Source organism: Leucopleurus acutus (genome assembly GCF_964270905.1).
Source record: "Leucopleurus acutus genome assembly, chromosome: 5".
In the NCBI taxonomy this organism is placed as follows: domain Eukaryota; kingdom Metazoa; phylum Chordata; class Mammalia; order Artiodactyla; family Delphinidae; genus Leucopleurus; species Leucopleurus acutus.
The window spans coordinates 132,703,488-132,730,900 of record NC_139147.1 but is presented as its reverse complement, the minus strand read 5'-3'; the positions used below and the strand labels follow the sequence as shown (position 1 = coordinate 132,730,900).

The window sequence follows — 27,413 nt, the reverse complement described above, 5'->3', positions numbered from 1 at the left end:
CTGAAAACATAGCTTGGCTGAGTTGCCACAATTTGAAGGTTATAGACTATTATTAACTTACTAAAGTGGAACATGGCAAGTGCAAACATGTTTTCTTTCACGTGTTGAAAAAATAAAAAGTTTACTTAAACCACATATTTATTAAAAGCAGAATACAAAGTACTTTGGAATTCAAAATACTGCAGTGTTTATCCTTAACAGATTTAATTCTAAAAAAAAGTCAGTCACTTCAAGGGAGGTAATACAAATTTTCGGTAAGAATCCCAACCTGGTTGCAACTGAGTTTATTCAAGCTCTGCGGCCTCCATGTGCTCCTCCAAGGTCCCCACCATCAACAGCTCAAACCGATTGCCTCCCTCATGCCAACTCCTAGCGTTCAAGGTGGTCCCCACTCTGTTCTCTGACCAGGGGGTACGTCGTTTCTTTTGCCTTCTTTTTTTTGATTTACCCTTTGGTAGGACTAGTTCAGCAGGGGCACATGACCTAGTGGCACTGAACATATGCTCATAGAGTTGCTGGGCCTCAGGACACACGTGCAGGAGGCTCTCCACTGAGGCTGACGTCAGCAGTTGTTGGCAGAGCCCGTGCACCAGGCTCCCGCTGTACAGTCTGCTCAGGGGAGAGAAGAGGGTGTCATTACAGCAGAGGTTCCTGCACTGAGACAACTCACTAATGTGGCTTCAACAGACCCATCAAACACTGTGAGCGCTGCTTCTATAAAATCATTATTAAAGTTACTCAAGAATAATCTGTTTCTTGAAAGAAGGAACTGAATTGTTACAGAGACTACTTCTTGGCTAATGATACTTAGAACTTTTTATCAACAAAGTAAATGATGGATGCTTGCTGGTTCTCCAACTAGCCCAAAGTTGAGCAGGCCTCTTAACACTTCAAAGACAAGGAGTTAAAAATGCCTCTGATAGGACAAACAGGCAGTCTGTTGAAATATGAGAACATTTAATCGTATCATTTGCGAGGTCATTCATTCACTTGGATTAAAAACCAACTCCACAAATATAAGCTGGAATGAACTGGAAGCCACAGATTTAACATATTAACTTACTGCCAGGGTTGACTGACTGGTACCTTAGCAACTGATGGAGAACCATCATTTACTCAGTGTAAAATCATCATTTAAAGAGCCTTGGTGATGCTGAGATGCAGGAACAACTCTCCTGCTGAAATCATTATTGAGGGAACTGTTTCCGCTGTCTTGTTTTATAGGGATCCGTGGTCACTAGAGAGGATCCAGTCAAGGATGAACAAAATTAGTAAAGGAAAGGAATAAGGAATCCATAGGTCAAACACCAATGAATCTTATTTGGTAGAGAGGTCTAGGGTGTGGGAATGTAATAGGGGCCGGGCATGCTCAGTGGGCCGGGCCAGCAGGTTTGCGTGGCCACCCCAGGTTGCAGCACCGGTTCAGCACCGGTTCAGCCCGCGAACACCACGTCGCCCTGTGGCTGCGGCTCGTTCCTGGGAACTTGCGTGTGGAGGCGGCTCCCAAGTAGCCGGCGGGGGGCCTCGGGGCAGCTGAGGCCCTCGTGCTGCTGAGTGTCCAGCTGGCAGGCCCGGCGGGCAGACGTGTGTGTGTGGGGGGCGCCACGCTCAGTACAGGGGGCGGGGTGGGCACGCAGCCCTTAGCCAGGACTGGCAGCCGGGACAGCGGTCCCCCTCCAGCAGCAGTCAACTCGCAGCCATGCTGGGACAGCGAATGCGATGAGAGGCGGATCACAGCCTTCTCCCTGGCTACTAGGTCCGCTGGCCTTGGGGCCGGTGGGTGAGCAGGGGGAACTGGGGTCCAGTTTGAGGGCCGGCGGGGTCCTGGGCACCTGGCTCCCTCAGTGATGCTGGCTGGGCAAGGTCTGGGGGGCCAGGCCCTGAGGGCGCCGCCAGCTGAGATCTGCCTCTCCCGTTTGGCCTGGGCACTGGCATGAGGACCCAGACTGGGTGCCAGACAAACGAACGCTCCGGGGCAGGGTAACCAGCCCCCGCAGGGACCCCCTCCACTTAGCCAGGGCCTGGACCTAGGAGGGCGAAAGTCGGTCCTTGGGACTTTGAACAGGTAAAATGAAGGGTAATGATGTCCCTTCGCTTCTGGGATTTGTTAAGTGTTAAAAGCCACAAGGAGGCATGGAGACAGAATTAAATGCCTCCCTTTCCCTTTCTCTTTAGAAAAGAGGATAACATTTGTTTTGTTAGAGGTTTATAGGAACATGGTGACCTGACCTCAAGAACAAAGGATCTGACACCAGGAAGTCTGCAACAACTAACCATGTGCCTCCCTCACCCTTCCTATAAAAGGGCTTTGCTGAAAGCTCTCAGGGAGTTGGGATTTTTAAGGCATGAGCCACCTATCTCCTTCCAGGGCCCTGCAATAAACCTTTCTCTGCTCCAAACTCCAATGTTTTGGTACTGTTTGGCCTCACTGTGCGTCAGACACACAGACTTGAGTTCAGTAACATTAACAACACTATGTACTGCTAGGAAGCTTTCAACTTGAAATATTTCAAGTCAAACCAGCATATATGATAGGTCTCCGTATAGCACTCATTAATTCAACAAGTATTTGAGTATTTAATGCTAGGCACTGGGGCTACAACAGTAAACAAAACAGGCAAGTCCCAGCACACACCCAGAGCTTATCTTCAAGTGGAGAGACAAAGCACATATGTAATCTCAACTCCATTTTCTAACCATCTCCCTTTTATCTTCCTCACTCACTCCCTTGAATAATATTTCAGTAGGATGATCAGAAAAAGACTTTATAACGTGATATTTGAATAAAGATCTGAAAGAAATGAGGGAAAGAGCTATACTCTACCAACAACTGCCTCTTATTTTTATTTTAATGAACCGATTTTTTTAAATTTGGAAAACTTTAAAAAATCATGGAAACTTTCTTTGGAAATATGGAAGTAATTTAATATTTTAAAAATTTAATATTACAGCTCTTCAGCTCTAACAGTGATCCAAGACCAGTTATATACTAAGTTTGATTGTTTTTAAAAAAACTTCTTTGCGTTAAATGAAAACTGAAGTATTTACTTTTACATGCAGCCACCTGCACTAGTTTCCTGGGTGCTTACCGAGTAAGGTCTGGCTCTGGGAGAGGCGTGGACAGCAGCTGGTTGAGATACAGCCCCATCTGCAGACAGCACTGCCACTGACAGAAGACATGAGCTGTGTCTAAGTCCAGCCTCAGGCCCGGCTGTGCCTTCACTCTCTGCAGCTCTTTATACAGCATCTCAGCACCACCACCCTGCGGAGCTTCCTCATCTAGATAAAGACACGACCCAAGGGCAGTATTTCCAAAAACACTGTATCACCTTGTAATTTTATCCATATATAAAACTTCAAATTCCATAAAGAAAAAAGTGAATAACCAAAATGCTTTTCTTTTTTGGCTCTTTACTATTTTCATGTCAATGTAAAAGCCCTTCAATGTATAAACTGAAATATTTATACTGAGATGCCCTTTTAATGACAACCTAACTTTATTCAACCCCAAATTCTTTATCTTTTTCCTTAAAATAGTATCTCTTCCTCTAATCTACTACCTGACTTTAAACACATCTGCATCTGAACTCTCCAAACCCTAAATGTGTCTCTATGAAAAATCCCCTTCTCTTTACTGTTCTCTTTCACTACATTTCCTTAAAGAAACAGCCGTGTGTTCAAAACACGCTTTAACTTCTGTTTTATGGGAAGAGAATGAGAGTACGACTCATAGAGAATGGGGCAAATCAGCCACTTCCTCAGTGGTGGAGGACAAGCAGCAGCCACCCCAGGAAACCTGCCTGTTCCCGGCTCCACGTGCAGCCTGCCTTCCGGACCAACCTGGAAGGAAGGAAAAGGAGGCCCACCTTTTACCAATGAGCGAGCAGCAAGGCACTGAGCCTGCCTGGGTGTGGGGTCCACATTCCTAAAAGAAAAGAAACAGACCCTTGACATGCCCCTTCTGTTGGACTCAGGTAAAAACTTAATAGACTGGTGCTCTGAGAATTTTCTTAAACTATATTTATGTTCAATGAGAGGAAACACCCTAAACTTGTATGCTAACCAGCAGTGGGCCAGAACTTAACTTGCTGTGCAACAGTCCCTTCTGACAGCTGCTCTCCCACTTTGGGGTGTCCTGGAGTCTGTGCTGGCTCATCCTTTCATGAACTTATTTTAAACAGTAAATGCCAGAGTAGTGCTGTCCAGAACTTTCTGCAGTGATGGGAATGTTCTACATCTGTGCTGTCCAGTACAGCAGCCTCTAGCCACCTGTGGCTGCTGGGCACTTAGAATGTGGCAAGTGCATTGAGAAGCTGAATTTTAAATTTTAAATAGCCACCTGTGGCTAGTAGCTATCACATTAGTACTGTTCTAGAGTGTGACAACTATTATACATGTTTGGATAAAGCATTCATAATTTTGTAAAGATAATAATCCCATTACAGGATTGAAGTGCTCCAATGCATCATTTATTTCACCTGATGTTTAAATAAAGATGAAACTGCCTCAAAGTGTATTTCTCTAATAGAAAGAGAAGTTACCAGTTCTACCATCACAACTCATATACTAATTGAAACTTACAGTGGGGAAAAAAGAAAGTAAAAAAATAAACAACACAAAACAGCACAAGCATGAATGTTTACAGTAATTGTAGGTATTCTTAAGTTTCACCAATGGGCAATTTTACTTAAGTCTCCAGGGGAGATGCTGCTGCTGCACTGAAGAGAAGGACAAGGAACACGGAGCACAAAATGTACATCACGGTCATGCTTTACAGACTGAGCGTCAGGTGCCACAGAACAGGTGGGTGAGGCAGCATCAGCGCACCTTCACTGCTGTGCCCTTGAGGTCAAGCCCTCCAGCACTGACCTGGTACACGGAGCACTCAGAAAGATCTACAAGGAATGAGTGACATTGTGGTGCCCCACTTCTAAGTTCTGATACAACTGATGGAAGTAAATAATCCGAGAATTTTTGTTTGTTTGTTTAAACGTTTGATTACATGCAAGTAACATGCAAAAACATACTCTTGGGACTTCCAGATACCTACCAGGGCTGTTGATCATGGCATGCAAGGGTCCCATCAGCATCCCCAGCAGTAAGGCCTGCAGATGATGCAGCTTTGCCTTGGCCTCCGTGTGCTGCACCCAGTAGCAGCTGACGGCGATGGGCAACTTCAACGCAGCAGGGATTGGGTCCAGGATGCTCTGTTTCACTTTCAGCGTTTCTAACAGAAGTATCTGCCGTCTAGCCAAGGAGAGCTGAAAATATACACCAAACGTTCTGTAAGTTACTTTGGAGAATGTCTTTCTTCTTCATTCTCTAGGTCGGTTTTTTATCTTCCTATGGAAAAAAATCAGCCACACTCAAAATTAGAACCTTCATAAGGGGCGTAATAAATGTGGTGACTGGCTGGACGTGCTGTCTCTTCCCACTGCACAGCCCTTGCTCCCGTCAGTCCATCCCCCATGCAGGCTGTTGGGCATCTGCAGTGTGCATATCACCTGGGAAGCTTGTTAAAACAATCCTCAGGCCCCACCCCTTAAACTGATTCAGTAAATGAGGGGAGCCCAGGAAGCTGCATTTTAACTCTTCTGCTTTAAGAAACAAAGATCTATACTCAACCCTACCCTCACCTGCCAGTGACTGTTCAAGCCCCCGTCCTCTGTGACACCATCACCAATCACCTCCGGAAGGCAGACTTTAACCACATGCACCCTCTGCAGCATCCCATGCGGCCTTCTGCTTGTCTGGCTCCTGCCTCATGTACCAACCCAGCTGAATGTCTTATTGTCTGTTTTCTCCCACACGGGGATTGTCCCAAGGTGGCCGCTTCTAGTGGCAGGTATATTCCAGCAAATAGGAATATTTAAGGGCTGTCTGCATTGTCCTTGTAATAACATACCACACCAACTTTCACTCCAGGCTTCAAATAAAAGGAAGTAAACAGCTATGAGGGCTTCAGGCTTCTGGTTGACATAATTTTGCCTTAATGAATCTTTTTTCCTTCTTTTTTTTTGTTGATTTTTATGCCATTTTTTTAAAAAACTGAAGTATAGTTGATTTACTATGAATCTTAAGATTTAAGAACCATAAGGGACCTTGCAGGTCACACACTTTTACAGATAAGGAAATTAGGACTATTAAAAGAGCATCTCTGGGCGACTTCACAATCAAACTCTAAGAGGAAAAAAAATAGTTTGTATTACTGGTGTCTGCACACACCCAGAAAAGATTTCCTTCTTAATTTTCTGGAAGGATGAGACAGTCTGGCACATTTCTTGGCACCTAACACCTAGTCAGTAAGTAAGTGTGTTGATAGCTGAAAACAGAGATGTTAACTTGAAGTAAAACACGTTGTAACTGACAAAATAGGTTCATCATCAATGTATGACAACTTTAATATAATGATTTATAGGTACTGGTTTTAATAATTTGATACTGTGATAAAAATTTAAAAAATAGAAATATGCAAAGTGGTTTACAGTACAGTCAATCACCCCTATGGGAAGTAGCATTAACTACTTAAATTTAAATATATTCCTCATAATCTAAACTAATAGAAAGACCTATCATGCAAAGCTAAGAAAATACATGAATTCTTTTCTGACATATGATGCTTAAATTATTGAATTCTCTATCCAAGTTACAACTTCTATGAACCAAGCAGAGTCTGGGCTTTGACTTCAGAGAGGTTCTGCCCTCACTAACTCTGCAGCCTTGAGCGAGTTTCTGAGCTTTTCTACAGTCAGGTCTGATCATCTGTAAAATGGACACTAGAATGAGTTACACAGATGTTTCATGGAACCCACTAGTCCTTGTTCCCTTCCCCAAGGGGGACTACTCTTCTCACAGCCCTTAAATCTAGTTAGGGTCCATCCCATGTGACAAGTCTGCAGAGGAAGCTGCCTCAGAGGCAGAGGCACCCGGAGAGAGGCTGGGCTTGGCACTGACTTACTCCCCAAGAATGATCCCTTCCATCTCTCCTTACGGTTAGCCTCTCACGAGTTAACTTGAATGGTGCTCTGTCCACTGCAAGTGACACAGCCAAAATGGAAACTCTACCCTACCTGGTTACTGTGGGAAATAAATGAGAGATTGTATACATTTTCTATTACAAGAGCTGGCACAGAGCAGATGAAGTATTACTGTCACATCACGTTAAGCATAAAAAATGAAGATATTATCACAAAGTCTCCGTACTTGTACCTGCACACCTTTGGAATAATATTTGCACCTGATTCCCTTTAGAAATATCATGGGCTAATTAGAGCTAACAACATTGAGCTAAAATGCAGAACTGAGGGTGCCAAGGGAAAGCCAAATGATGTCACCGCACAGACACTGAACTAAAATCTCACCCCACTTTGAATACAAGTATGTGATGAGAACACTTGTCACCTCCACTGAGCCAGGAGTATAATCCACCTGCTGTACTCATTGACTCAATTGGATTTTCATGTGGGGGAAAAGTGTCCTGACCCCTATGTCACACCACACACACAAACAAATCAATTCTAGATAGATTTCAGATCTAAGTGTAAAAGGCAAAAATATTTTTCATGACCTTGGAGCAGGCAATAATTTCTTAAGTAGGTCACAAAAGTGAAAGGCATAAATAAAATTTTAGATTAGAGTGTATTAAGAACTTTTGTTCAGCAAAACATACTTGAGTGAAAAGACAACCCACAGTATGCTCCCACAATGTTATCTGACAAAGGACCTGTATATAGAAATAAACCAAAACACACGAAAATGGGCAAAAGGCTTTGAATAGAAACTTAACAGAATATGCAAATGGCCAGTGAACACATGCAAAGGTGTTCAAATAATTCATCAGAGAAATGCAAACTAACACCCACCAAATTGGCTAAAATGATGGCAACCATAAGAACAGCTAAAATTGGGTGGAGTAGGACGTGTTCTCACTCCCTCTTGTGAGAGCACCAGAATCACAACTAACTGCTGAACAATCATCGACAGGAAGACACTGGAACTCACCAAAAAAGATACCCCACATCCAAAGACAAAGGAGAGGCCACAATGAGACGGTAGGAGGGGCGAAATCACAATAAAATCAAATCCCATAACTGCTGGGTGGGTGACTCACAGACTGGAGAACTCTTATACCACAGAAGTCCACCCACTGGAGTGAAGGTTCTGAGCCCCACGTCAGGCTTCCCAACCTGGGAGTCCGGCAACGGGAGAAGGAATTCCTAGAGAATCAGACTTTGAAGGCTAGCGGGATTTGATTGCAGGACTTCAACAGGACTGGGAGAAACAGAGACTCTACTCTTGGAGGGCACACACAAAGTAGTATGCGCATCGGTACCCAGGGGAAGGAGCAGTGACCCCATAGGAGACTGAACCAGACCTACCTGCTAGTGTTGGATGGTCTCCTGCAGAGGTGGGGGGTGGCTGTGTCTCATCGTGAGGACAAGGACACTGGCAGCAGAAGTTCTGGGAAGTACTCCTTGGCGTGAGCCCTCCCAGAGTCTGTCATTAGCCCCACCAAAGCGCCTAGGTAGGCTCCAGTGTTGGGTCACCTCTAGCCAAACAACCAACAGGGAGGGAACCCAGCCCTACCCATCAGCAGACAAGCAGATTAAAGTTTTACTGAGCTCTTCCCACCTGAGCAACAGCCAGCTCTACTCACCACCAACCAGGCCCTCCCATCAGGAAACTTGCACAAGCCTCACATATAGCCTAATCCACCAGAGGGCAGACAGCAGAAGCAAGAACTACAACCCTGCAGCCTGTGGAACAAAAACCACATTCACAGAAAGATAGACAAGATGAAAAGGCAGAGGGCTATGTACCAGATGAAGGAACAAGATAAAACCCCAGAAAAACAACTAAATGAAGTGGAGATAGGTAACCTTTCAGAAAAAGAATTCAGAATAATGATAGTGAAGATGATCCAGGACCTCGGAAAAAGAATGGAGGCAAAGATTGAGAAGATGCAAGAAATGTTTAACAAAGACCTAGAAGAATTAAAGAACAAACAAACAGAGATGAACAATACAATAAGTGAAATGAAAAACACCCTAGAAGGAATCAATAACAGAATAACTGAGGCAGAAGAACAGATAAGTGACCTAGAAGACAGAATGGTGGAATTCACTGCTGCAGAACAGAATAAAGAAAGAAGAATGAAAAGAAATGAAGACAGCCCAAGAGACCTCTGGGACAACATTAAACGCAACAACATTCATATTATAGGGGTCCCAGAGGAGGAGGAGAGAGAGAAAGGACCTGAGAAAATATTTGAAGAGATTATACTAGAAAACTTCCCTAACATGGGAAAGGAAATAGCCACCCAAGTCCAGGAAGTGCAGAGAGTCCCATACAGGATAAACCCAAGAAGATACACACCAAGACACATAGTAATCAAACTGGCAAAAATTAAAGAAAAATTATTGAAAGCAGCAAGGGAAAAATAACATACAAGGGAACTCCCATAAGGTTAACAGCTGATTTCTTGGCAGAAACTCTACAAGCCAGTAGGGAGTGGTATGATACACTTAAAGTGATGAAAGGGAAGAACCTACAACCAAGATTACTTTACCCGGCAAGGATCTCATTCAGATTCGATGGAGAAATCAAAAGCTTTACAAACAAGCAAAAGCTAAGAGAAATCAGCACCACCAAACCAGCTCTACAACAAATGCTAAAGGAACTTCTCTAAGGGGGAAGCACAAGAGAAGAAAAGGACCTACAAAAACAAACCCAAAACAATTAAGAAAATGGTCATAGGAACATACATATTGATAATTACCTTCAACGTGAATGGATTAAATGCTCCAACCAAAAGACACAGGCTCGTTGAATGGATACAAAAGCAAGACCCACTTCAGACCTAGGGACACATATAGACTGAAAGTGAGGGGATGGAAAAAGATACTCCATGCAAATAGAAATCAAAAGAAAGCTAGAGGAGCAATACTCATATCAGATAAAATAGACTTTAAAATAAAGAATGTTACAAAAGACAAGGAAGGACACTACATAATGATCAAGGGATCAATCCAAGAAGAAAATACAACAATTATAAATATATACGCACCCAACACAGGAGCACCTCAATACATAAGGCAACTGCTAACAGCTATAAAATAGGAAATAGACAGTAACACAATAATAGTGGGGGACTTTAACACCTCTCTTACACCAATGGCCAGACCATCCAAACAGAAGATTAATAAGGAAACACAAACTTTAAATGACACAATAGACCAGATAGATTTAATTGATATTTATAGGACATTCCATCCAAAAACAGCAGATTACACTTTCTTCTCAAGTGCACACGGAACATTCTCCAGGATAGATCACATCTTGGGTCACAAATCAAGCCTCAGTAAATTTAAGAAAATTGAAATCATATCAAGCATCTTTTCTGACCACAACGGTATGAGATTAGAAATCAATTACTGGGAAAAAAACATAAAAAACACAAACACATGGAGGCTAAACAATAACCAACTAAATAACCAAGAGAACACTGAAAAAATCAAAGAGGAAATCAAAATATACCTAGAGAAAAGTGACAATGAAAACACAACGATCCAAAACCTATAGTATACGGCAAAAGCAGTTCTAAGAGGGAAGTTTATAGCTATACAAGCCTACCTCAAGAAACAAAAAAATCTCAAATAGACAATCTAACCTTACACCTAAAGGAACTAGAGAAAGAAGAACAAACAAAACACAAAGTTAGCAGAAGCAAAGAAATCATAAAGATCAGGGCAGAAATAAATGAAACAGAAACAAAGAAAACAATAGCAAAGATCAATAAAACTAAAAGCTGGTTCTTTGAGAAGATACATAAAATTGATAAACCATTAACCAGACTCATCAAGAGGGAGATGACTCAAATCAATAAAATTAGAAAAGAAAAAGGAGAAGTTACAACAGACATGACAGAACTACAAAACATCCTAAGAGACTACTACAAGCAACTCTATGCCAATAAAATGGACAACCTGGAAGAAATGGACAAATTTTTAGGAAGGTATAACCTTCCAAGACTGAACCAGGAAGAAACAGAAAATATGAATAGACCAATCACAAGTAATGAAATTGAAACTGTGATTAAAAATCTTCCAACAAACAGAAGGCCAGGACCAGATGGCTTCACAGGTGAATTCTATCAAACATTTAGAGAAGAGATAACACCCATCCTTCTCAAACTCTTCCAAAAATTTGCAGAGGAAGGAACACTCCCAAACTCATTCTATGAGGCCACCATCACACTGATACCAAAACCAGACAAAGATACCGCAAAAAAAGAAAATTACAGACCAGTATCACTGATGAATATAGATTCAAAAATCCTCAAGAAAATACTAGGAAACAGAAACCAACAACACATTAAAAGAATCATACACCATGATCAAGTGGGATTTATCCCAGGGATGCAAGGATTCTTCAATATATGCTAATCAATCAATGTGATACACCGTATTAACAAATAGAAAAAGAAAAACCATATGATCATCTCAGTAGATGCAGAAAAATCATTCAACAAAATTCAACACCCATTTATGATAAAAACTCTCCAGAGAGTGGGCATAGAGGGAACCTACCTCAACACAATAAAGGCCATATATGACAAACCCACAGCAAACATCATTCTCAATGGTGAAAACCAGAAAGCATTTTGTCTAAGATCAGGAACAAGACAAGGATGTCCACTCTCGCCACTATTATTCAACATAGTTTTGGAAGTCCTAGCCACGGCAGTAAGAAAAGAAAAAGAAATAAAAGGAATATAAATTGGAAAAGAAGAAGTAAAACTGTCACTGTTTGCAGATGACATGATACTATACATAGAGAATCCTAAAGATGCCACCAAAAAACTACTACAGCTACTCAATGAATTTGGTAAAGTTGCAGGACACAAAATTAATGCACAGACATCTCTTGCATTCCTAAACACTAATGACGAAAAACCTGAGAGAGAAATTAAGGAAACACTCCATTTACGACTGCAACAAAAAGAATAAAATACCTAAGAATAAACCTACCTAGGGAAATAAAAGACCTGTATGCAGAAGACTATAAGACACTAATGAAAGAAATTAAAGATGATACAAACAGATGGAGAGATATACCATGTTCTTAGATTGGAAGAATCAATATTGTGAAAATGACTCTACTACCCAAAGCAATCTACAGATTCAATGCAATCCCTATCAAATTACTAATGGCATTTTTTACAGAACTAGAACAAAAAATCTTAAAAGTTGTATGGAGACATAAAAGACCCTGAATAGTCAAAGCAGTCTTGAGCGAAAAAAAAGGAGCTGGAGGAATCAGACTCCCTGACTTCAGACTATACTACAAAGCTACAGTTATCAAGACAATATGGTACTGAAACAGAAACAGAAATACAGATCAATGGAACAGGATAGAAAGCCCAGAGATAAACCCACACACCTATGGTCAACTAATCTATGACAAAGGAGGCAAGGATATACAATGGAGAGAAGACAGTCTCTTCAATAAGTGGTGCTGGGAAAACTGGAAAGTTACATGGAAAAGAATAAAATTAGAACTCTTCTAACACCATACACAAAAATAAACTCAAAATGGATTAGAGACCTAAATGTAAGACCGAACATTATAAAACTCTCAGAGGAAAACATAGGAAGAAAACTCTTTGACATAAATCACAGCAAGATCTTTTTTGATCCACCTCCTAGAGTAATGGAAATAAAAACAAAAATAAACAAATGGGACTTAATGAAACTTAAAAAGTTTTTGCACAGCAAAGGAAACCATAAACAAGATGAAAAGACAACACTCACCTCAGAATGGAAGAAAATATTTGCAAACGAATCAAAAGACAAAGGGTTAATCTCCAAAATGTATAAACAGCTCATGCAGCTCAATATTAAAAAAACAAACAACCCAATCCAAAAATGGGCAGAAGACCTAAATAGACATTTCTCCAAAGAAGACATACAGATGACCAAGAAGCACATGAAAAGCTGCTCAACATCACTAAGTATTAGAGAAATGCAAATCAAAACTACAATGAGAAGGGACTTCCGGGAAGATGGCGGAAGAGTAAGACGAGGAGATCACCTTCCTCCCCACAGATACACCAGAAATACATCTACACGTGGAACAACTCCTACAGAACACCTACTGAACGCTGGCAGAAGACCTCAGACCTCCCAAAAGGCAAGAAACCCCCCACGTACCTGGGTAGGGCAAAAGAAAAAAGAATAAACAGAGACAAAAGGATAGGGATGGGACCTGCACCAGTGGGAGAGAGCTGTGAAGGAGGAAAGGTTTCCACACACTAGGAAGCCCCTTCACGGGCGGAGACTGTGGGTGGCAGAGCGGGGTAGCTTCGGAGCCGCAGAGCACAGTAACAGGGGTGCGGAGGGCAAAGCGGAGAGATTCCCACATAGAGGATCGGTGCCGACTGGCACTCACCAGCCCGAGAGGCTTGTGTGCTCCCCCGCCGGAGCGGGCGGGACTGGGAGCTGAGGCTCGGGCTTCGGTCGGCAGGGAGAGAACTGGGGTTGGCGGCGTGAACACAGCCTGCAGGGAGTTAGTGTGCCACAACTGGCCAGGAGGGAGTCCGGGGAAAAGTCTGGACCTGCTGAAGAGGCAAGAGACTTTTTCTTCCCTCTTTGTTTCCAGGTGCGCGAGGAGAGGGGATTAAGAACGCAGCTTAAAGGAGATCCAGAAATGGGCGCGAGCCATGGCTAAAAGTGCGGATCCCAGAGACAGACATGAGACGTTAAGGCTGCTGCTGCCGCCATCAAGAAGCCTGTGTGCAAGCACAGGTCACTATCCACACCCCGCTTCCAGGGAGCCTGTGCAGCCCGCCACTGCCAGGGTCCTGTGATCCAGGGACAACTCCTGCAGGAGAACACAAGGCGCGCCTCAGGCTGGTGCAACATTATGCTGGCCTCTGCCGCCGCAGGCTCGCCCTGCACTCCGTGACCCTCCCTACACCCGGCCTGCGTGAACCAGAGCCCCCCGAAATCAGCGGCTCCTTTAACCCCGTCCTGTCTGAGCAAAGAACAGACGCCCTCCGGGGACCTACACACACAGGCGGGGCCAAATCCAAAGCTGAGCCCCTGGGAGCTGTGAGAACAAAGAAGAGAAAGGGAAATCTCTCCCAGCAGCCTCAGAAGCAGCGGATTAAAGCTCCACAATCAACTTCATGTACCCTGCATCTGTGGAATACATGAATAGACAACGAATCATCCCAAATTAAGGAGGTGGACTTTGAGAGCAAGATTATTTTTTCCCCTTCTCTTTTTGTGAGTGTGTATGTGTATCCTTCTGTGTGAGATATTCTCTGTATAGCTTTGCTTCCACCATTTGTCTGAGGGTTCTATCCATCCATTGTTTTGTTTTTTTTTTTAACTTTTTTCTTAATAATTACTTTTTAATTTAATCACTTTATTTTACTTTATCTTTGTTCTTTCTTTCCTTCCTTCCCTCCTTTAGACAACAAATCATCCCAAATTGAGGAGGTAGACTTTGAGAGCAGGATTTATGATTTTTTTCCCTTTTCCTCTTTTTGTGAGTGTGTATGTGTATGCTTCTGTGTGAGATTTTGTCTGTATAGCTTTGCTTCCCCCATTTGTCCCAGGGTTCTATCCATCCATTTTTTTGTTTCCTCTTAATAATTACTTTTTTATTTTAATAACTTTATTATATCTTATCTTACTTTATTTTATTTTACTTTATCTTCTTTCTTTTTTTTCTTCCTTCCCTCCTTCCTCCTTCCCTCCCTCCCTCCCTTTCTTTCTTCTTCTTCTTCCTCCTCCCCTCCTCCCCCTCCTCCTCCTCCTCCTTCTTCTTCTACTACTACTTCTTTCATTCTACCTTTCTCCCTTTTCTTCTGAGCCGTGTGGATGAAAGCCTCTTGGTGCTGCAGTCAGGAGTTAGGGCTGGGCCTCTGAGGTGGGAGAGCCAACTTCAGGACACTGGTCCAAAACAGACCTCCCAACTGCACATAATATCAAACGGCGAAAATCTCCCAGAGATCTCCATCTCAACACCAGCACCCAGCTTCACTCAACGACCAGCAAGCTACAGTGCTGGACATCCTATGCCAAACAACTAGCAAGACAGGAACACAACCACACCCATTAGCAGAGAGGCTTCCCCAAATCATAATAAGTCGACACCCCAAAACACACCACCAGACGTAGACCTGCCAACCAGAAAGACAAGATCCAGCCTCATCCACCAGAACACAGGCACTAGTCCCCTCCACTAGGAAGCCTACACAACCCACTGAACCAACCTTAGCCACTGGGGACAGACACCAAAAACAACGGGAACTACGAACCTGCAGCCTGCAAAAAGGAGACCCGAAACACAGTAAGATAAGCAAAATGAGAAGACAGAAAAACAAACCGCAGATGAAGGAGCAAGACAAAAACCCACCAGACCTAACAAATGAAGAGGAAATAGGCAGTCTACCTGAAAAAGAAGGCAGAATAATGATAGTAAAGATGATCCAAAATCTTGGAAATAGAATAGACAAAATGCAAGAAACATTTAACAAGGACCTAGAAAAACTAAAGATAAAACAAACACGATGAACAACACAAAATGAAATGAAAAATACTCTAGATGGGATCAATAGCAGAATTACTGAAACAGAAGAACGGATAAGTGCCCTGGAAGATAAAATAGTGGAAATAACTACTGCAGAGCAGAATAAAGAAAAAAGAATAAAAAGAACTGAGGACAGTCTCAGAGACCCCTGGGAGAACATTAAATGCACCAACATTCGCATTATAGGGGTCCCAGAAGAAGAAGAGAAAAAGAAAGGGACTGAGAAAATATTTCAAGAGATTATAGTTGAAAACTTCCCTAATATGGGAAAAGAAATAGTTAATCAAGTCCAGGAAGCACAGAGAGTCCCATACAGGATAAATCCAAGGAGAAATACGCCAAGACACATATTAATCAAACTGTCAAAAATTAAATACAAAGAAAACATTAAAAGCAGCAAGGGAAAAACAACAAATAACACACAAGGGAATCCCCATAAGGTTAACAGCTGATCTTTCAGCAGAAACTCTGCAAGCCAGAAGGGAGTGGCAGGACATATTGAAAGTGATGAAAGAGAAAAACCTGCAACCAAGATTACTCTACCCAGCAAGGATCTCATTCAGATTTGATGGAGAAATTAAAACCATTACAGACAAGCAAAAGCTGAGAGAGTTCAGCACCACCAAACCAGCTCTACAACAACTGCTAAAGGAACTTCTCTAGGCAAGAAACACAAGAGAAGGAAAAGACCTACAATAACGAACCCAAAACAAGTAAGAAAATGGAAATAGGAACATACATATTGATAATTACCTTAAATGTAAATGGACTAAGTGCTCCCACCAAAAGACACAGATTGGCTGAATGGATACAAAAACAAGACCCATATATTTGCTTTCTACAAGAGACCCACTTCAGACCTAGAGACACATACAGACTGAAAGTAAGGGGTTGAAAAAGATATTTCATGCAAATGGAAACCAAAAGAAAGCTGGAGTAGCAATTCTCATATCAGACAAAATAGACTTTAAAATAAAGAGTACTAGAAGAGACAGAGAAGGACACTACATAATGATCAAGGGATCGATCCAAGAAGAAGATATAACAATTGTAAATATTTATGCACCCAACATAGGAGCACCTCAATACATAAGGCAAATACTAACAGCCATAAAAGGGGAAATCGACAGTAACACATTCATAGTAGGGGACTTTAACACCCCACTTTCACCAATGGACAGATCATCCAAAATGAAAATAAATAAGGAAACCCAAGCTTTAAATGATACATTAAACAAGATGGACTTAATTGATATATATAGGACATTCCATGCAATAAAAACAGAATACACATTTTTCTCTAGTGTTCATGGAACATTCTCCAGGATAGATCATATGTTGGGTCACAAATCAAGCCTTGGTAAATTTAATAAAATTGAAATTGTATCAAGTATCTTTTCCGACCACAACGCTGTGAGACTAGATATCAATTACAGGAAAAAATACAAACACATGGAGGCTAAACAATACACTACTTAATAACGAAGTGATCACTGAAGAAATCAAAGAGGAAGTAAAAATTACCCAGAAACAAATGACAATGGAGACACGACGACCCAAAAACTATGGGATGCACCAAAAGCAGTTCTAAGAGGGAAGTTTATAGCAATACAATCCTATCTTAAGAAACAGGAAACATCTCGAATAAACAACCTAACCTTGCACCTAAATCAATAAGAGAAAGAAGAACAAAAAAACCCCAAAGTTAGCAGAAGGAAAGAAATCATAAAAATCAGATCAGAAATAAATGAAAAAGAAATGAAGGAAATGATAGCAAAGATCAATAAAACTAAAAGCTGGTTCTTTGAGAAGATAAACAAAATTGATAAACCATTAGTCAGACTCATCAAGAAAAAAAGGGAGAAGACTCAAATCAACAGAATTAGAAATGCAAAAGGAGAAGTAACAACTGACACTGCAGAAATACAAAAGATCATGAGAGATTACTACAAGCAACTCTATGCCAATAAAATGGACAACCTGGAAGAAATGGACAAATTCTTAGAAAGGCACAACCTGCCAAGAATGTATCAGGAAGAAATGGAAAATATGAACAGACCAATCACAAGCACTGAAATTGAAACTGTGATTAAAAATCTTCCAACAAACAAAAGCCCAGGACCAGATGGCTTCACAGGCGAATTCTATCAAACATTTAGAGAAGAACTAACACCTATCCTTCTCAAACTCTTCCAAAATATAGCAGAGGGAAGAACACTCCCAAACTCATTCTACGAGGCCACCATCACCCTGATACCAAAACCAGACAAAGATGTCACAAAGAACACTACAGGCTAATATCACTGATGAACATAGATGCAAAAATCCTCAACAAAATACTAGCAAACAGAATCCAACAGCACATTAAACGGATCATACACCATGATCAAGTGGGGTTTATTCCAGGAATGCAAGGATTCTTCAATATATGCAAATCAATGAACGTGATACACCATATTAACAAATTGAAGGAGAAAAACTATATGATCATCTCAATAGATGCAGAGAAAGCTTTTGACAAAATTCAACACCCATTTATGATAAAAAACCCTGCAGAAAGTAGGCATAGAGGGAACTTTCCTCAACATAATAAAAGCCATATATCACAAACCCACAGCCAACATCGTCCTCAATGGTGAAAAACTGAAAGCATTTCCACTAAGATCAGGAACAAGACAAGGTTGCCCACTCTCACCACTCTTATTCAACATAGTTTTGGAAGTTTTAGTCACAGCAATCAGAGAAGAAAAGGAAATAAAAGGAATCCAAATCGGAAAAGAAGAAGTAAAGCTGTCACTGTTTGCAGATGACATGATACTATACATAGAGAATCCTAAAGACGCTACCAGAAAACTACTAGAGCTAATCAATGAATTTGGTAAAGTAGCAGGATACAAAATTAATGCACAGACATCTCTGGCATTCCTAAACACTAATGATGAAAAATCTGAAAGTGAAATCAAGAAAACACTCCCATTTACAACTGCAACAAAAAGAATAAAATATCTAGGAATAAACCTACCTAAGGAGACAAAAGACCTGTATGCAGAAAATTATAAGACACTGATGAAAGAAATTAAAGATGATACAAATAGATGGAGAGATATACCATGTTCTTGGATTGGAAGAATCAACATTGTGAAAATGACTCTACTACCCAAAGCAATCTACAGATTCAATGCAATCCCTATCAAACTACCACTGGCATTTTTCACAGAAGTAGAACAAAAAATTTTACAATTTGTATGGAAACACAAAAGACCCTGAATAGCCAAAGCAATCTTGAGAACGAAAAACAGAGCTGGAGAAATCAGGCTTCTTGACTTCAGACTATACTACAAAGCTACAGTAATCAAGACAGTATGGTACTGGCACAAAAACAGAAATATAAATCAATGGAACAGGATAGAAAGCCCAGAGATAAACCCACGCACATATGGTCACCTTATCTTTGATAAAGGAGGCAGCAATGTACAGTGGAGAAAGGACAGCCTCTTCAATAAGTGGTGCTGGGAAAATTGGACAGCTACATGGAAAAGTGAGATTAGATCACTCCCTAACACCATACACAAAAATAAGCTCAAAATGGATTAAAGACCTAAATGTAAGGCAAGAAACTATCAAACTCTTAGAGGAAAACATAGGCAGGACGCTCTATGGCATAAATCACAGCAAGGTCCTTTTTGACCCACCTCCTAGAGAAATGGAAATAAAAACAAAAATAAACAAATGGGACCCAATGAAACGTCAAAGCTCTTGCACAGCAAAGGAAAGCATAAACAAGACGAAAAGACAACCTTCAGAATGGGAGAAAATATTTGCAAATGAAGCAACTGACAAAGGATTAATCTCCAAAATTTGTAAGCAGCTCATGCAGCTTAATAACAAAAAAACAAAAGACCTAAATAGACATTTCTCCAAAGAAGATTTACAGACTGCCAAAAAACATATGAAAGAATGCTCAACATCACTAATCATTAGAGAAATGCAAATCAAAACTACAATGAGATATCATCTCACACCGGTCAGAATGGCCATCATCAAAAAATCTGGAAACAATAAATGCTGGAGAGGGTGTGGAGAAAAGCAAACCCTCTTGCACTGTTGGTGGGAATGTAAATTGATACAGCCACTGTGGAGAACAGTATGGAGGTTCCTTAAAAAACTACAAATAGAACTACCATATGACCCAGCAATCTCACTACTGGGCATATACCCTGAGAAAACCATAATTCAAAGAGTCATGTACCAAAATGTTCATTGCAGCTCTATTTACAATAGCCCGGAGATGGAAACAACCTAAGTGTCCATCATTGGATGAATGGATAAAGAACATGTAGTACATATATACAACGGAATATTACTCAGCCATAAAAAGAAACAAAATTGAGCTATTTGTAATGAGGTGGATAGACCTAGAGTCTGTCATACAGAGTGAAGTAAGTCAGAAAGAGAGAGACTAATACCGTATGCTAACACATATATATGGAATTTAAGGGGAAAAAAATGTCACGAAGAACCTAAGGGTAAAACAGGAATAAAGACACAGACCTACTAGAGAATGGACTTGAGGATATGGGGAGGGGGAATGGTAAGCTGTGACAAAGCGAGAGAGAGGCATGGACATATGTACACTACCAAACGTACGGTAGATAGCTAGTGGGAAGCAGCCGCATAGCACACGGAGATCAGCTCCGTGCTTTGTGACCGCCTGGAGGGGTGGGATAGGGAGGGTCGGAGGGAGGGAGACGCAAGTGGGAAGAGATATGGGAACATATGTATATGTATAACTGATTCACTTTGTTATAAAGCAGAAACTAACACACCATTGTAAAGCAATTATACTCCAATAAAGATGTTAATAAAAAACAAAAACGAAAAAAAAACAAAAAAAAAAACTACAATGAGGTATCACCTCACACCAGTTAGAATGGGCATCACAGGAAAATCTACAAACAACAAATGCTGGAGAGGGTGTGGAGAAAAGGGAACTCCGTTGCACTGTTGGTGGGATGTAAATTGATACTGTCACTATGGAGAACAGTATGGAGGTTCCTTAAAAAAGTAAAAATAGAATTACCATATGACCCAGGAATCCCACTACTGGGCATATATCCAGAGAAAACCATAATTCAAAAAGACACATGCACCCCACTGTTCACTTTAGCAGTATTTACAATAGCCAGGTCATGGAAGCAACCTAAATGCCCATCAACAGATGAATGGATAAAGATGTGGTATATATATACTATGGAATATTACTCAGCCATAAAACCAAACGAAATTGGGTCATCTGTAGAGATGTGGATGAATCTAGAGACTGTCATACAGAGTGAAGTAAGTCAGAAAGAGAAAAACAAATATCGTATATTAACGCATATATGTGGAACCTAGGAAAATGGTACAGATGAACTGGTTTGCAGGGCAGAAATTAAGACACAGATGTAGAGAACGTATGGACACCAAGTGGGGAAAGTGGTCGGGGGGTGGTGGTGGTGTATGTATTGGGCAATTGGGATTGACATATATACACTAATATGTATAAAATGGATAACTAATAAGAACCTGCCATATAAAAAAATAAATAAAATAAAATAAAATTCAAAAAAAAGAATACAGCTAACAAAAATCTGTTTAAATAATAAAAAAACAGAACAGCTAAAATTTTTTAAAAGGATAGAAGATTCCAAGTAAGGGCAAGGGTATAAAGTAAGAAGAACTCTCATAAACTGCTGGTTGGAATATTTATTGGTAAAAACCACTGTGCACTTGGCAATGTGTCTTCTAAGCTGAACATACTTGTGTCTTATGTCCCAGCAACTTCACTCCTAGTTATATGTGCAACAGAAATGTGACCGTATTTTTACTAAATGCTGTGCACTCGGATGTTCATAGCACTATTCATAATAGCCCAAACTGCAAACTGCACAAATGCCCATCAGCTATAAAATCAACAATCAATTGTGGTACAGTCCCACAAGGTAAAAATACACCAACAATGAGAAATGAAAGATCTACAACTATGCACAGTGATATGAATGAATCTCATGAACACCATGTTGAATAAAAGAAGCGAGACGATTTATAAAGTGTAAAAACAAAGTATTCAAGGTTGTTAGAGATCAGAACAGTGAGTACAAGGGGTAAGGGAGGGAGTGACTGTAACCACACTGGGGAAAGCAGGGGTGCTGATAATGAATCTTCATCTGGGTGCCCTTTACATGGAACTGCTGAGCTGGTTCGAACTCATCAAGGTGTAAATTATCTGTGCACTTTGCTATGTGTACACACTGAGGGAAGGATGAAGGGCAGAGAGGCAAATGAAATGTTTAGGGCTGATGGATAGTCATTATCTTAACTGTAGGATGGATTCATGGATGTAAATGTACGTCAAAACTCATCAGAGTATGCACATTAAAGACACTTCTCAATAAAGCCATAAAAAAAGTAAAAAAAAAAAAAAAAGCCCTCCAACATAGCACCATTTATGTTGTGAGGAGAAATGTAATTTCAGCAAAACCTCCTTCAGAATGTTGCTGTTGGAGGGTGGAGGCAATGAGAAGTGCCCACCAAACTGAGAGGGCATCCTGAGACTGAAAAACGAGGCAGGCGGCTCCACGTAGTCACTGGATCAGTTTATCAGCGGGTAACGTAGTCAGGGTGGGATCGGGATCTGGTGGACAACGATTAATCGGAAGCATGTGCAACTGCGCTGCGCACGGCTGCGGGTCCACTGGGACAATTTATAGTTAACCTTTGGTGGGGGGGTGTTTGGAAACAGGGCGTGCATTCCTAAGTCAAGATTCATGAATGAGTAGCTAGCCGGTCTCAGGAGCGCAGTGAGTACGTCAGAAAAGGTTTTCATTGTTTGGGGACTAACAGAGCATAGAGGCCACCTGGTCCTAATGATTATTAAACAGTCTCTATTAACCACAAAGCCCTTGATGCAGAGGAGTGACTGATGGCACAGTACAGTCCTGGGTAGGGTCAGTGAAAGGATAGGAAGAGCGGTAAGGGCTCGGGACAGCGTCAGTTGTGCTAACAGCCACACTGTTGCTAATTTCAATTTTTCTGGTGTGGGTAAAGTTTTAATAAATTCCTTGTTTGGAATATGACCTATGCTCAACTCTCCAGTTCTTTAAACCTGGAAACATGATAAAGTTAGTCAGCTGTGCTACTTAGCATGATAAGAATGACTCTTGTAAAACTGTATCTAGACTTACACAATAAATGAACTGTACAAACCAGATGGGGACGCCCCATCTTGGGGCTTCCCTGAGTACAGTGACTTGTAATCAGGCATGTCCCTTGCAGGGACCTCAGAAGCTATGTCTATGGAATTGTTACAAGAAAGATTAGATCCCGTGGGGAAGGAGTCCAGTGGGACTTTTTCCTTCTTTAATTGAGATATAATTTCCATGTCATAAAATTCACCCTTTTAAAGTAGTTTTAGTTTCTTTATAAGCCTGTGCAACCATCTCTAATTCCAGAACATTTCATCACCCCAGAAAGAAACCTGTTCCTAATAGCAGTCATTCCCCATTGCCAAGGAGGCTCCTGGACCCAATGATGTGAATCTTGTTCCTCCTGCCTGAGCTGTCACCAATGGGGAGGCTAAAAGGGCTAGTTCCTGGTCACCTGTGTGGGCATTCTGGGCTGCATAACTCTTGGCTGGGGGCGCTGTCCTGTCAACTGTAAGATGTTTAGCAACATACTTGGCTTCTCCTGACTATATGCCAGTAGCAACAGCCACCCCTCCCCAAGTATTGCCAATCAAAAGTGTCTCCAGACACTGCCAAGTGTCTCCTGGGTGGCAAAATCACCCCCAGGAGAATCAATGGTGTAGACTGTTGGGAGGACTCCTGCTCCTGATTCAAAGCTTCACGGATGCTGTTATGCGGCCCTATATCCCGGAGGAGACTGGCACCCTGAGTGGCCTGAGAGAGTCTCCTGAGTCTGAATATTGAGTTGGATCCAAAACCCCCCCGGGACTTCCCTGGTGGCACAGTGGTTAAGAATCTGCCTGCCAATGCAGGGGACATGGGTTCAATCCCTGGTCCAGGAAGATCCCACATGACACAGAGCAACTAAGCCCGTGCGCCACAACTACTGAGCCTGCACTCTAGAGCCCTTGAGCCACAACTACTGAGTCCGTGTGCCACAACTACTGAGCGGGCGCAGCACAACTACTGAAGCCCGCGCGCCTAAAGCCCATGCTGTGCAACAAGAGAAGCCACTGCAATGAGAAGCCCATGCACTGCAGTAAAGAGTAGCCCCCGCTCGCTGCAACTAGAGAAAGCCTGTGTGCAGCAACAAAGATGCAACGTAGCCAAAAATAAATAAATTTAAAAACAAAAACAAAAAACCCCCCAATAACCATTGCAATTGGAATTGTGAGTTTATCTGCATTTAATTTGTAAATTTAATTGTGTTTGCATAAGCAGCTTCACATCTATTTGTAATTTTTAATATATTTATGTAATATTATTAAAAAAACTAAATAAACACTGGGATCCATGAGAATTTCTTTTACCTTGAAAAGGGGGTTGGTCTGTTACTCAGGTTTAATCAACACTGAGTTAGGCTAAGAGTCAAGTTTTCAGTATCAAACTAAGCAAATCAACATGATGTCATAAATCTCAAGTCTAAAAAAAAGTCCTCATCAATAAAAATGAAAAATTAGGCCTAAGCATCAGTATTAATCCTGTTAATTGCAATCCAATGCAGTCTGAGATGTTAGTTGTACCTTTGATCAAGGCCTAAAGGCAAGCTTTCTTTTTTCTGTAGCTCAGAATTTTTTTCCCTTTCCTTTATTTTTAGTCACTAACCCCATTCTACTGATAGCTAGTTAACAACAAGAGTAGTAGTAATAACCACAAAGATTAACACATGCTACTGAAGTACAGTGGAAATGGCAGATTTGGAGCTAAAAGATGTAGGTTTGAGTCGTAGCACGGATAATTCCCTGGCTAAGGATTTAGCTGAGTCTTAGTTTTCTCAGCTATGAAATAGGGGCAATATAGCAACCAACCTCAGTTTGTTATGTTAAGAGAGATAATACACATGAAAGCACTTTGTAACCTGTAAAATGCTTTACAGAAATTGCAGTGGTATTACAAATACTTACCTCAGTCAATTTGCTTAAGTCAGAATGATCCTTGGGCAGTTCTACTGCACCAACAATTGATGTTTTGATATTTTTATTAATTCTTTCCACTTCGCTGAAAGCTGGCGGCTGAGGAGGCAGCGCATCCCAGGCCACATTTCCCGGATGTGGAGGAGTATTCACAAGGAGCCCATAGATGACTTGCCGGATGGGCAGAGAGATTCTGTGGGCGTTTGGTCGCTGCATGTTTTCTACCTGTGTGTGGAGAATGGTCCGTCTCAGCACCAGAGCATCGCTGATGAAAGGGGACAGCTGGCCTCTGGCCAAGGCCGCGAGCACCCAAGGCGGTAAACCCGGATTCCAGGTGTCTGGGCAGGCGTAAGCACCATGCTGGAAGAAGTCCTGCAGCCTCTCCTGGGACTGCAGGTACTCCCCCATGGAGCCACAGAGAAGCTTCTTCACGGTTCCTCGACTCTTTCTGGGGAGATGTTTCAGAACGTTGTCTAACGCTTCGGTAGGGTCAGCAAAACGAGACAACCAATTCAGAAGTCCCAGCACCCGGTGGTGTCTCCTCCCCTTAGAACTGGGAGCCCCAAGAGGAAAACATACTTTACTTAAGAACGTCTCCACGACGGGCAGATTAACGTGGTCATTTCCACACAGCACCGCGAAGAGAGGCAGCAGAACTTTGTTCATATTGCCGAAGTGACAGCAGAGTGCATCAAGGGAAAAGCACTTGGCAGGGATATAGCAGTCTTGTGTGCCCTTGATAGTGTTCATGTTTCTCCACTGAAAGCTATTCAATGGGCAAAACCCACTTTTCAGGTCAAAAATGCAAAAGTCACTATCAGACGATAACACGGGGCAATTCCAGTGATTAGCAAGGGTCATAATGTCCCGATCTGCTTCCGAAAAGCACTGGACAAAACGTACCCGCAGCTTGATCAGAACCTGTATGAATACTTCCCGAATGAGTAAGGGACACACATACCCACCCCCGCCAACAGAAAGGGAATGGGCCATCTGGATCTTCTCCCTAGCTCGATCCTTTAAAGTGTTAAGCTTTTTATCTGAAATGTCACATCCTCCATCTAAAACAACATATGGGCAGATTTTACAAGCAAAAAGTGATTCAAAGAATTTTTCTACAACATCTGTAAAAGAATCATAGTCCCCTCCATACCGGAGCTCCAAGTTTGAACTGAAGCAAAGCCGGTGGAAGAGGGCATAGCCGTCGATGATAATTTTTGTGTCTCGCAACTTCAAATCCGTGAAGAACTCATTAATATGATCTTCCACAAAACTCATTAGTCCTCGGATACCCATGACTGTCTGAAGAATTGCCTGTTTAAAACAAGAGAACACACTTTTAATTGATGTTGCTTATGGGGGACCAAGCTACTGTTTCTAGCACCATCAAATCAACAGCAAATGTTGTGAAGAGCTCTTTAAATAGAACACATTAGGTGTCAACATCTTAGTCCTTACCTAGATTCTCAGGCAATACCACCTAGCTGAGTGCTTTTTCATTCTCTCTCGCTTTCCCCTTATGTTACAAGGCACAAACTCAATGGCTTCACGGAGTCTGCTCTTTGGACAGGGACGGAGGCTGCTGACGTACAGAACTTCTGCGGACTTTGATACTGAGACAGTCACCATCCTACAACACAGAATATTTGTTTTGTGGGGTCAGCGTAAAAGATCCTAAGCTATAAAAATGATAACCTCAATAACATAATTAATAGATCAGAAAGCATTAGGCTTCAGTTAACTAAAGTGTGTAGGGTCAATGATATGGATCCAGTTTTTCTATTTTGATTATCAGAGTCTGGGAATTTCTTTGAGGCCTTGGCTTATGGGCCCGTCTTAATTAGCACAGCTCCGAGTTTCAAGCCTGGAGGAACTTAACTCTCCAGTTTCACGCTAACCAGAGGTTCTTCTCATCTGTCTTGGCATATACGTCCCAGGAACTGAAGATATCCTTCCCCAACTGGCTAAGTCACAGGATAAGTATTACTGGTTTCTCCTTTGGCCTCAGGCTCCAATATGGCTCAGCATGGCACAGTTACTGATCCTGTCTTTATTTAAAATCGTGAGGTTTTGTCAAGCATGTATATTTTTTGCATTAGTTTTGAGTTTTTTTTAAAGATATTGTGTTAAAATTTATTTATCTTGATCAGAGTTTTTGGGCTTCCCCTTGCATTTAGTGCCCAACTCACTTCACCCCAGGCTTGGCCCTGTCTCAGTACCTTACCCTGTAGGGTACCTACTTCTCTCAAGTCTGTCTTGTACAGCAAATGTGAGCAGAGACTGCGTCAACTCAGCCAAAGCTAGTTACAGAAGATGTTCAACAAATGCGCGCTAGACAGGAGGAAGGCGCGCAAAACGTTTGCTCCAAGTCCTCAAATACAGGCCTTCAAACCGCGCCCCCCGGGCCCGCAGCAGCAGCGCCCACCTGCTCCGTCCTCCCAGAAGACCAGCCTCTCCACCACAAGCCAGCAGGAGCCGGGGGAGACCAGGAGCTCCCGGCACGTGATCCCGACCTCCCGAGCGGAGCCGGAAGTTTCCGCGTATGACGTCACGGGGAGCCCGATTCCAGGAAGCTAGCGGCGCCGACTTCGCGGAGAGGTGAGGTGCCCCCGGGCCTGCCGCAAGGTCGCCCAGGAAGGCTGGAAAGCACGCTCCGAATGGCTGCTCTTAGGTTAGG

At 42.0% G+C, this 27,413-nt stretch overlaps 1 protein-coding gene across 3 annotated transcripts; it reads right to left on the bottom strand.

The window, feature by feature from the left end:
* Positions 1–137: 137 nt before the first annotated feature.
* Positions 138–27,360, bottom strand: ASTE1 (asteroid homolog 1). Of its 3 annotated transcripts, XM_082840080.1 has the most exons (7): positions 27,162–27,360; positions 26,195–26,366; positions 25,316–26,050; positions 24,728–24,961; positions 5,051–5,261; positions 3,090–3,279; positions 138–609 (listed from the first exon to the last, which is right to left on the bottom strand). In XM_082840080.1, the coding sequence occupies exons 3-7, from the start codon at positions 26,030–26,032 to the stop codon at positions 285–287; spliced, it is 1,677 nt and encodes a 558-aa protein (XP_082696206.1). In that variant the 5' UTR covers positions 26,033–26,050; positions 26,195–26,366; positions 27,162–27,360; the 3' UTR covers positions 138–284. The 3 variants fall into 3 exon arrangements, with proteins under 3 accessions (XP_082696206.1, XP_082696204.1, XP_082696205.1); XM_082840078.1 differs by having other exon boundaries at positions 24,728–26,050; XM_082840079.1 differs by lacking the exon at positions 27,162–27,360 and adding an exon at positions 26,977–27,136 and having other exon boundaries at positions 24,728–26,050.
* Between the last annotated feature and the right edge of the window lie 53 nt (positions 27,361–27,413).

Bases quoted from the DNA above. Each gene is read 5' to 3' on its own strand.
- ASTE1 (XM_082840078.1), bottom strand. From the start codon at position 26,032: ATGGGTATCCGAGGACTAATGAGTTTTGTGGAAGATCATATTAATGAG. The intron at 5,262-24,727 runs GTAAGTATTTGT...GTATATTTTCAG, and splicing joins ACTTAAGCAAATTGACTGAG to CTCTCCTTGGCTAGACGGCA. The intron at 3,280-5,050 runs GTAGGTATCTGG...GTCTTTATCTAG, and splicing joins TGCCATGATCAACAGCCCTG to ATGAGGAAGCTCCGCAGGGT.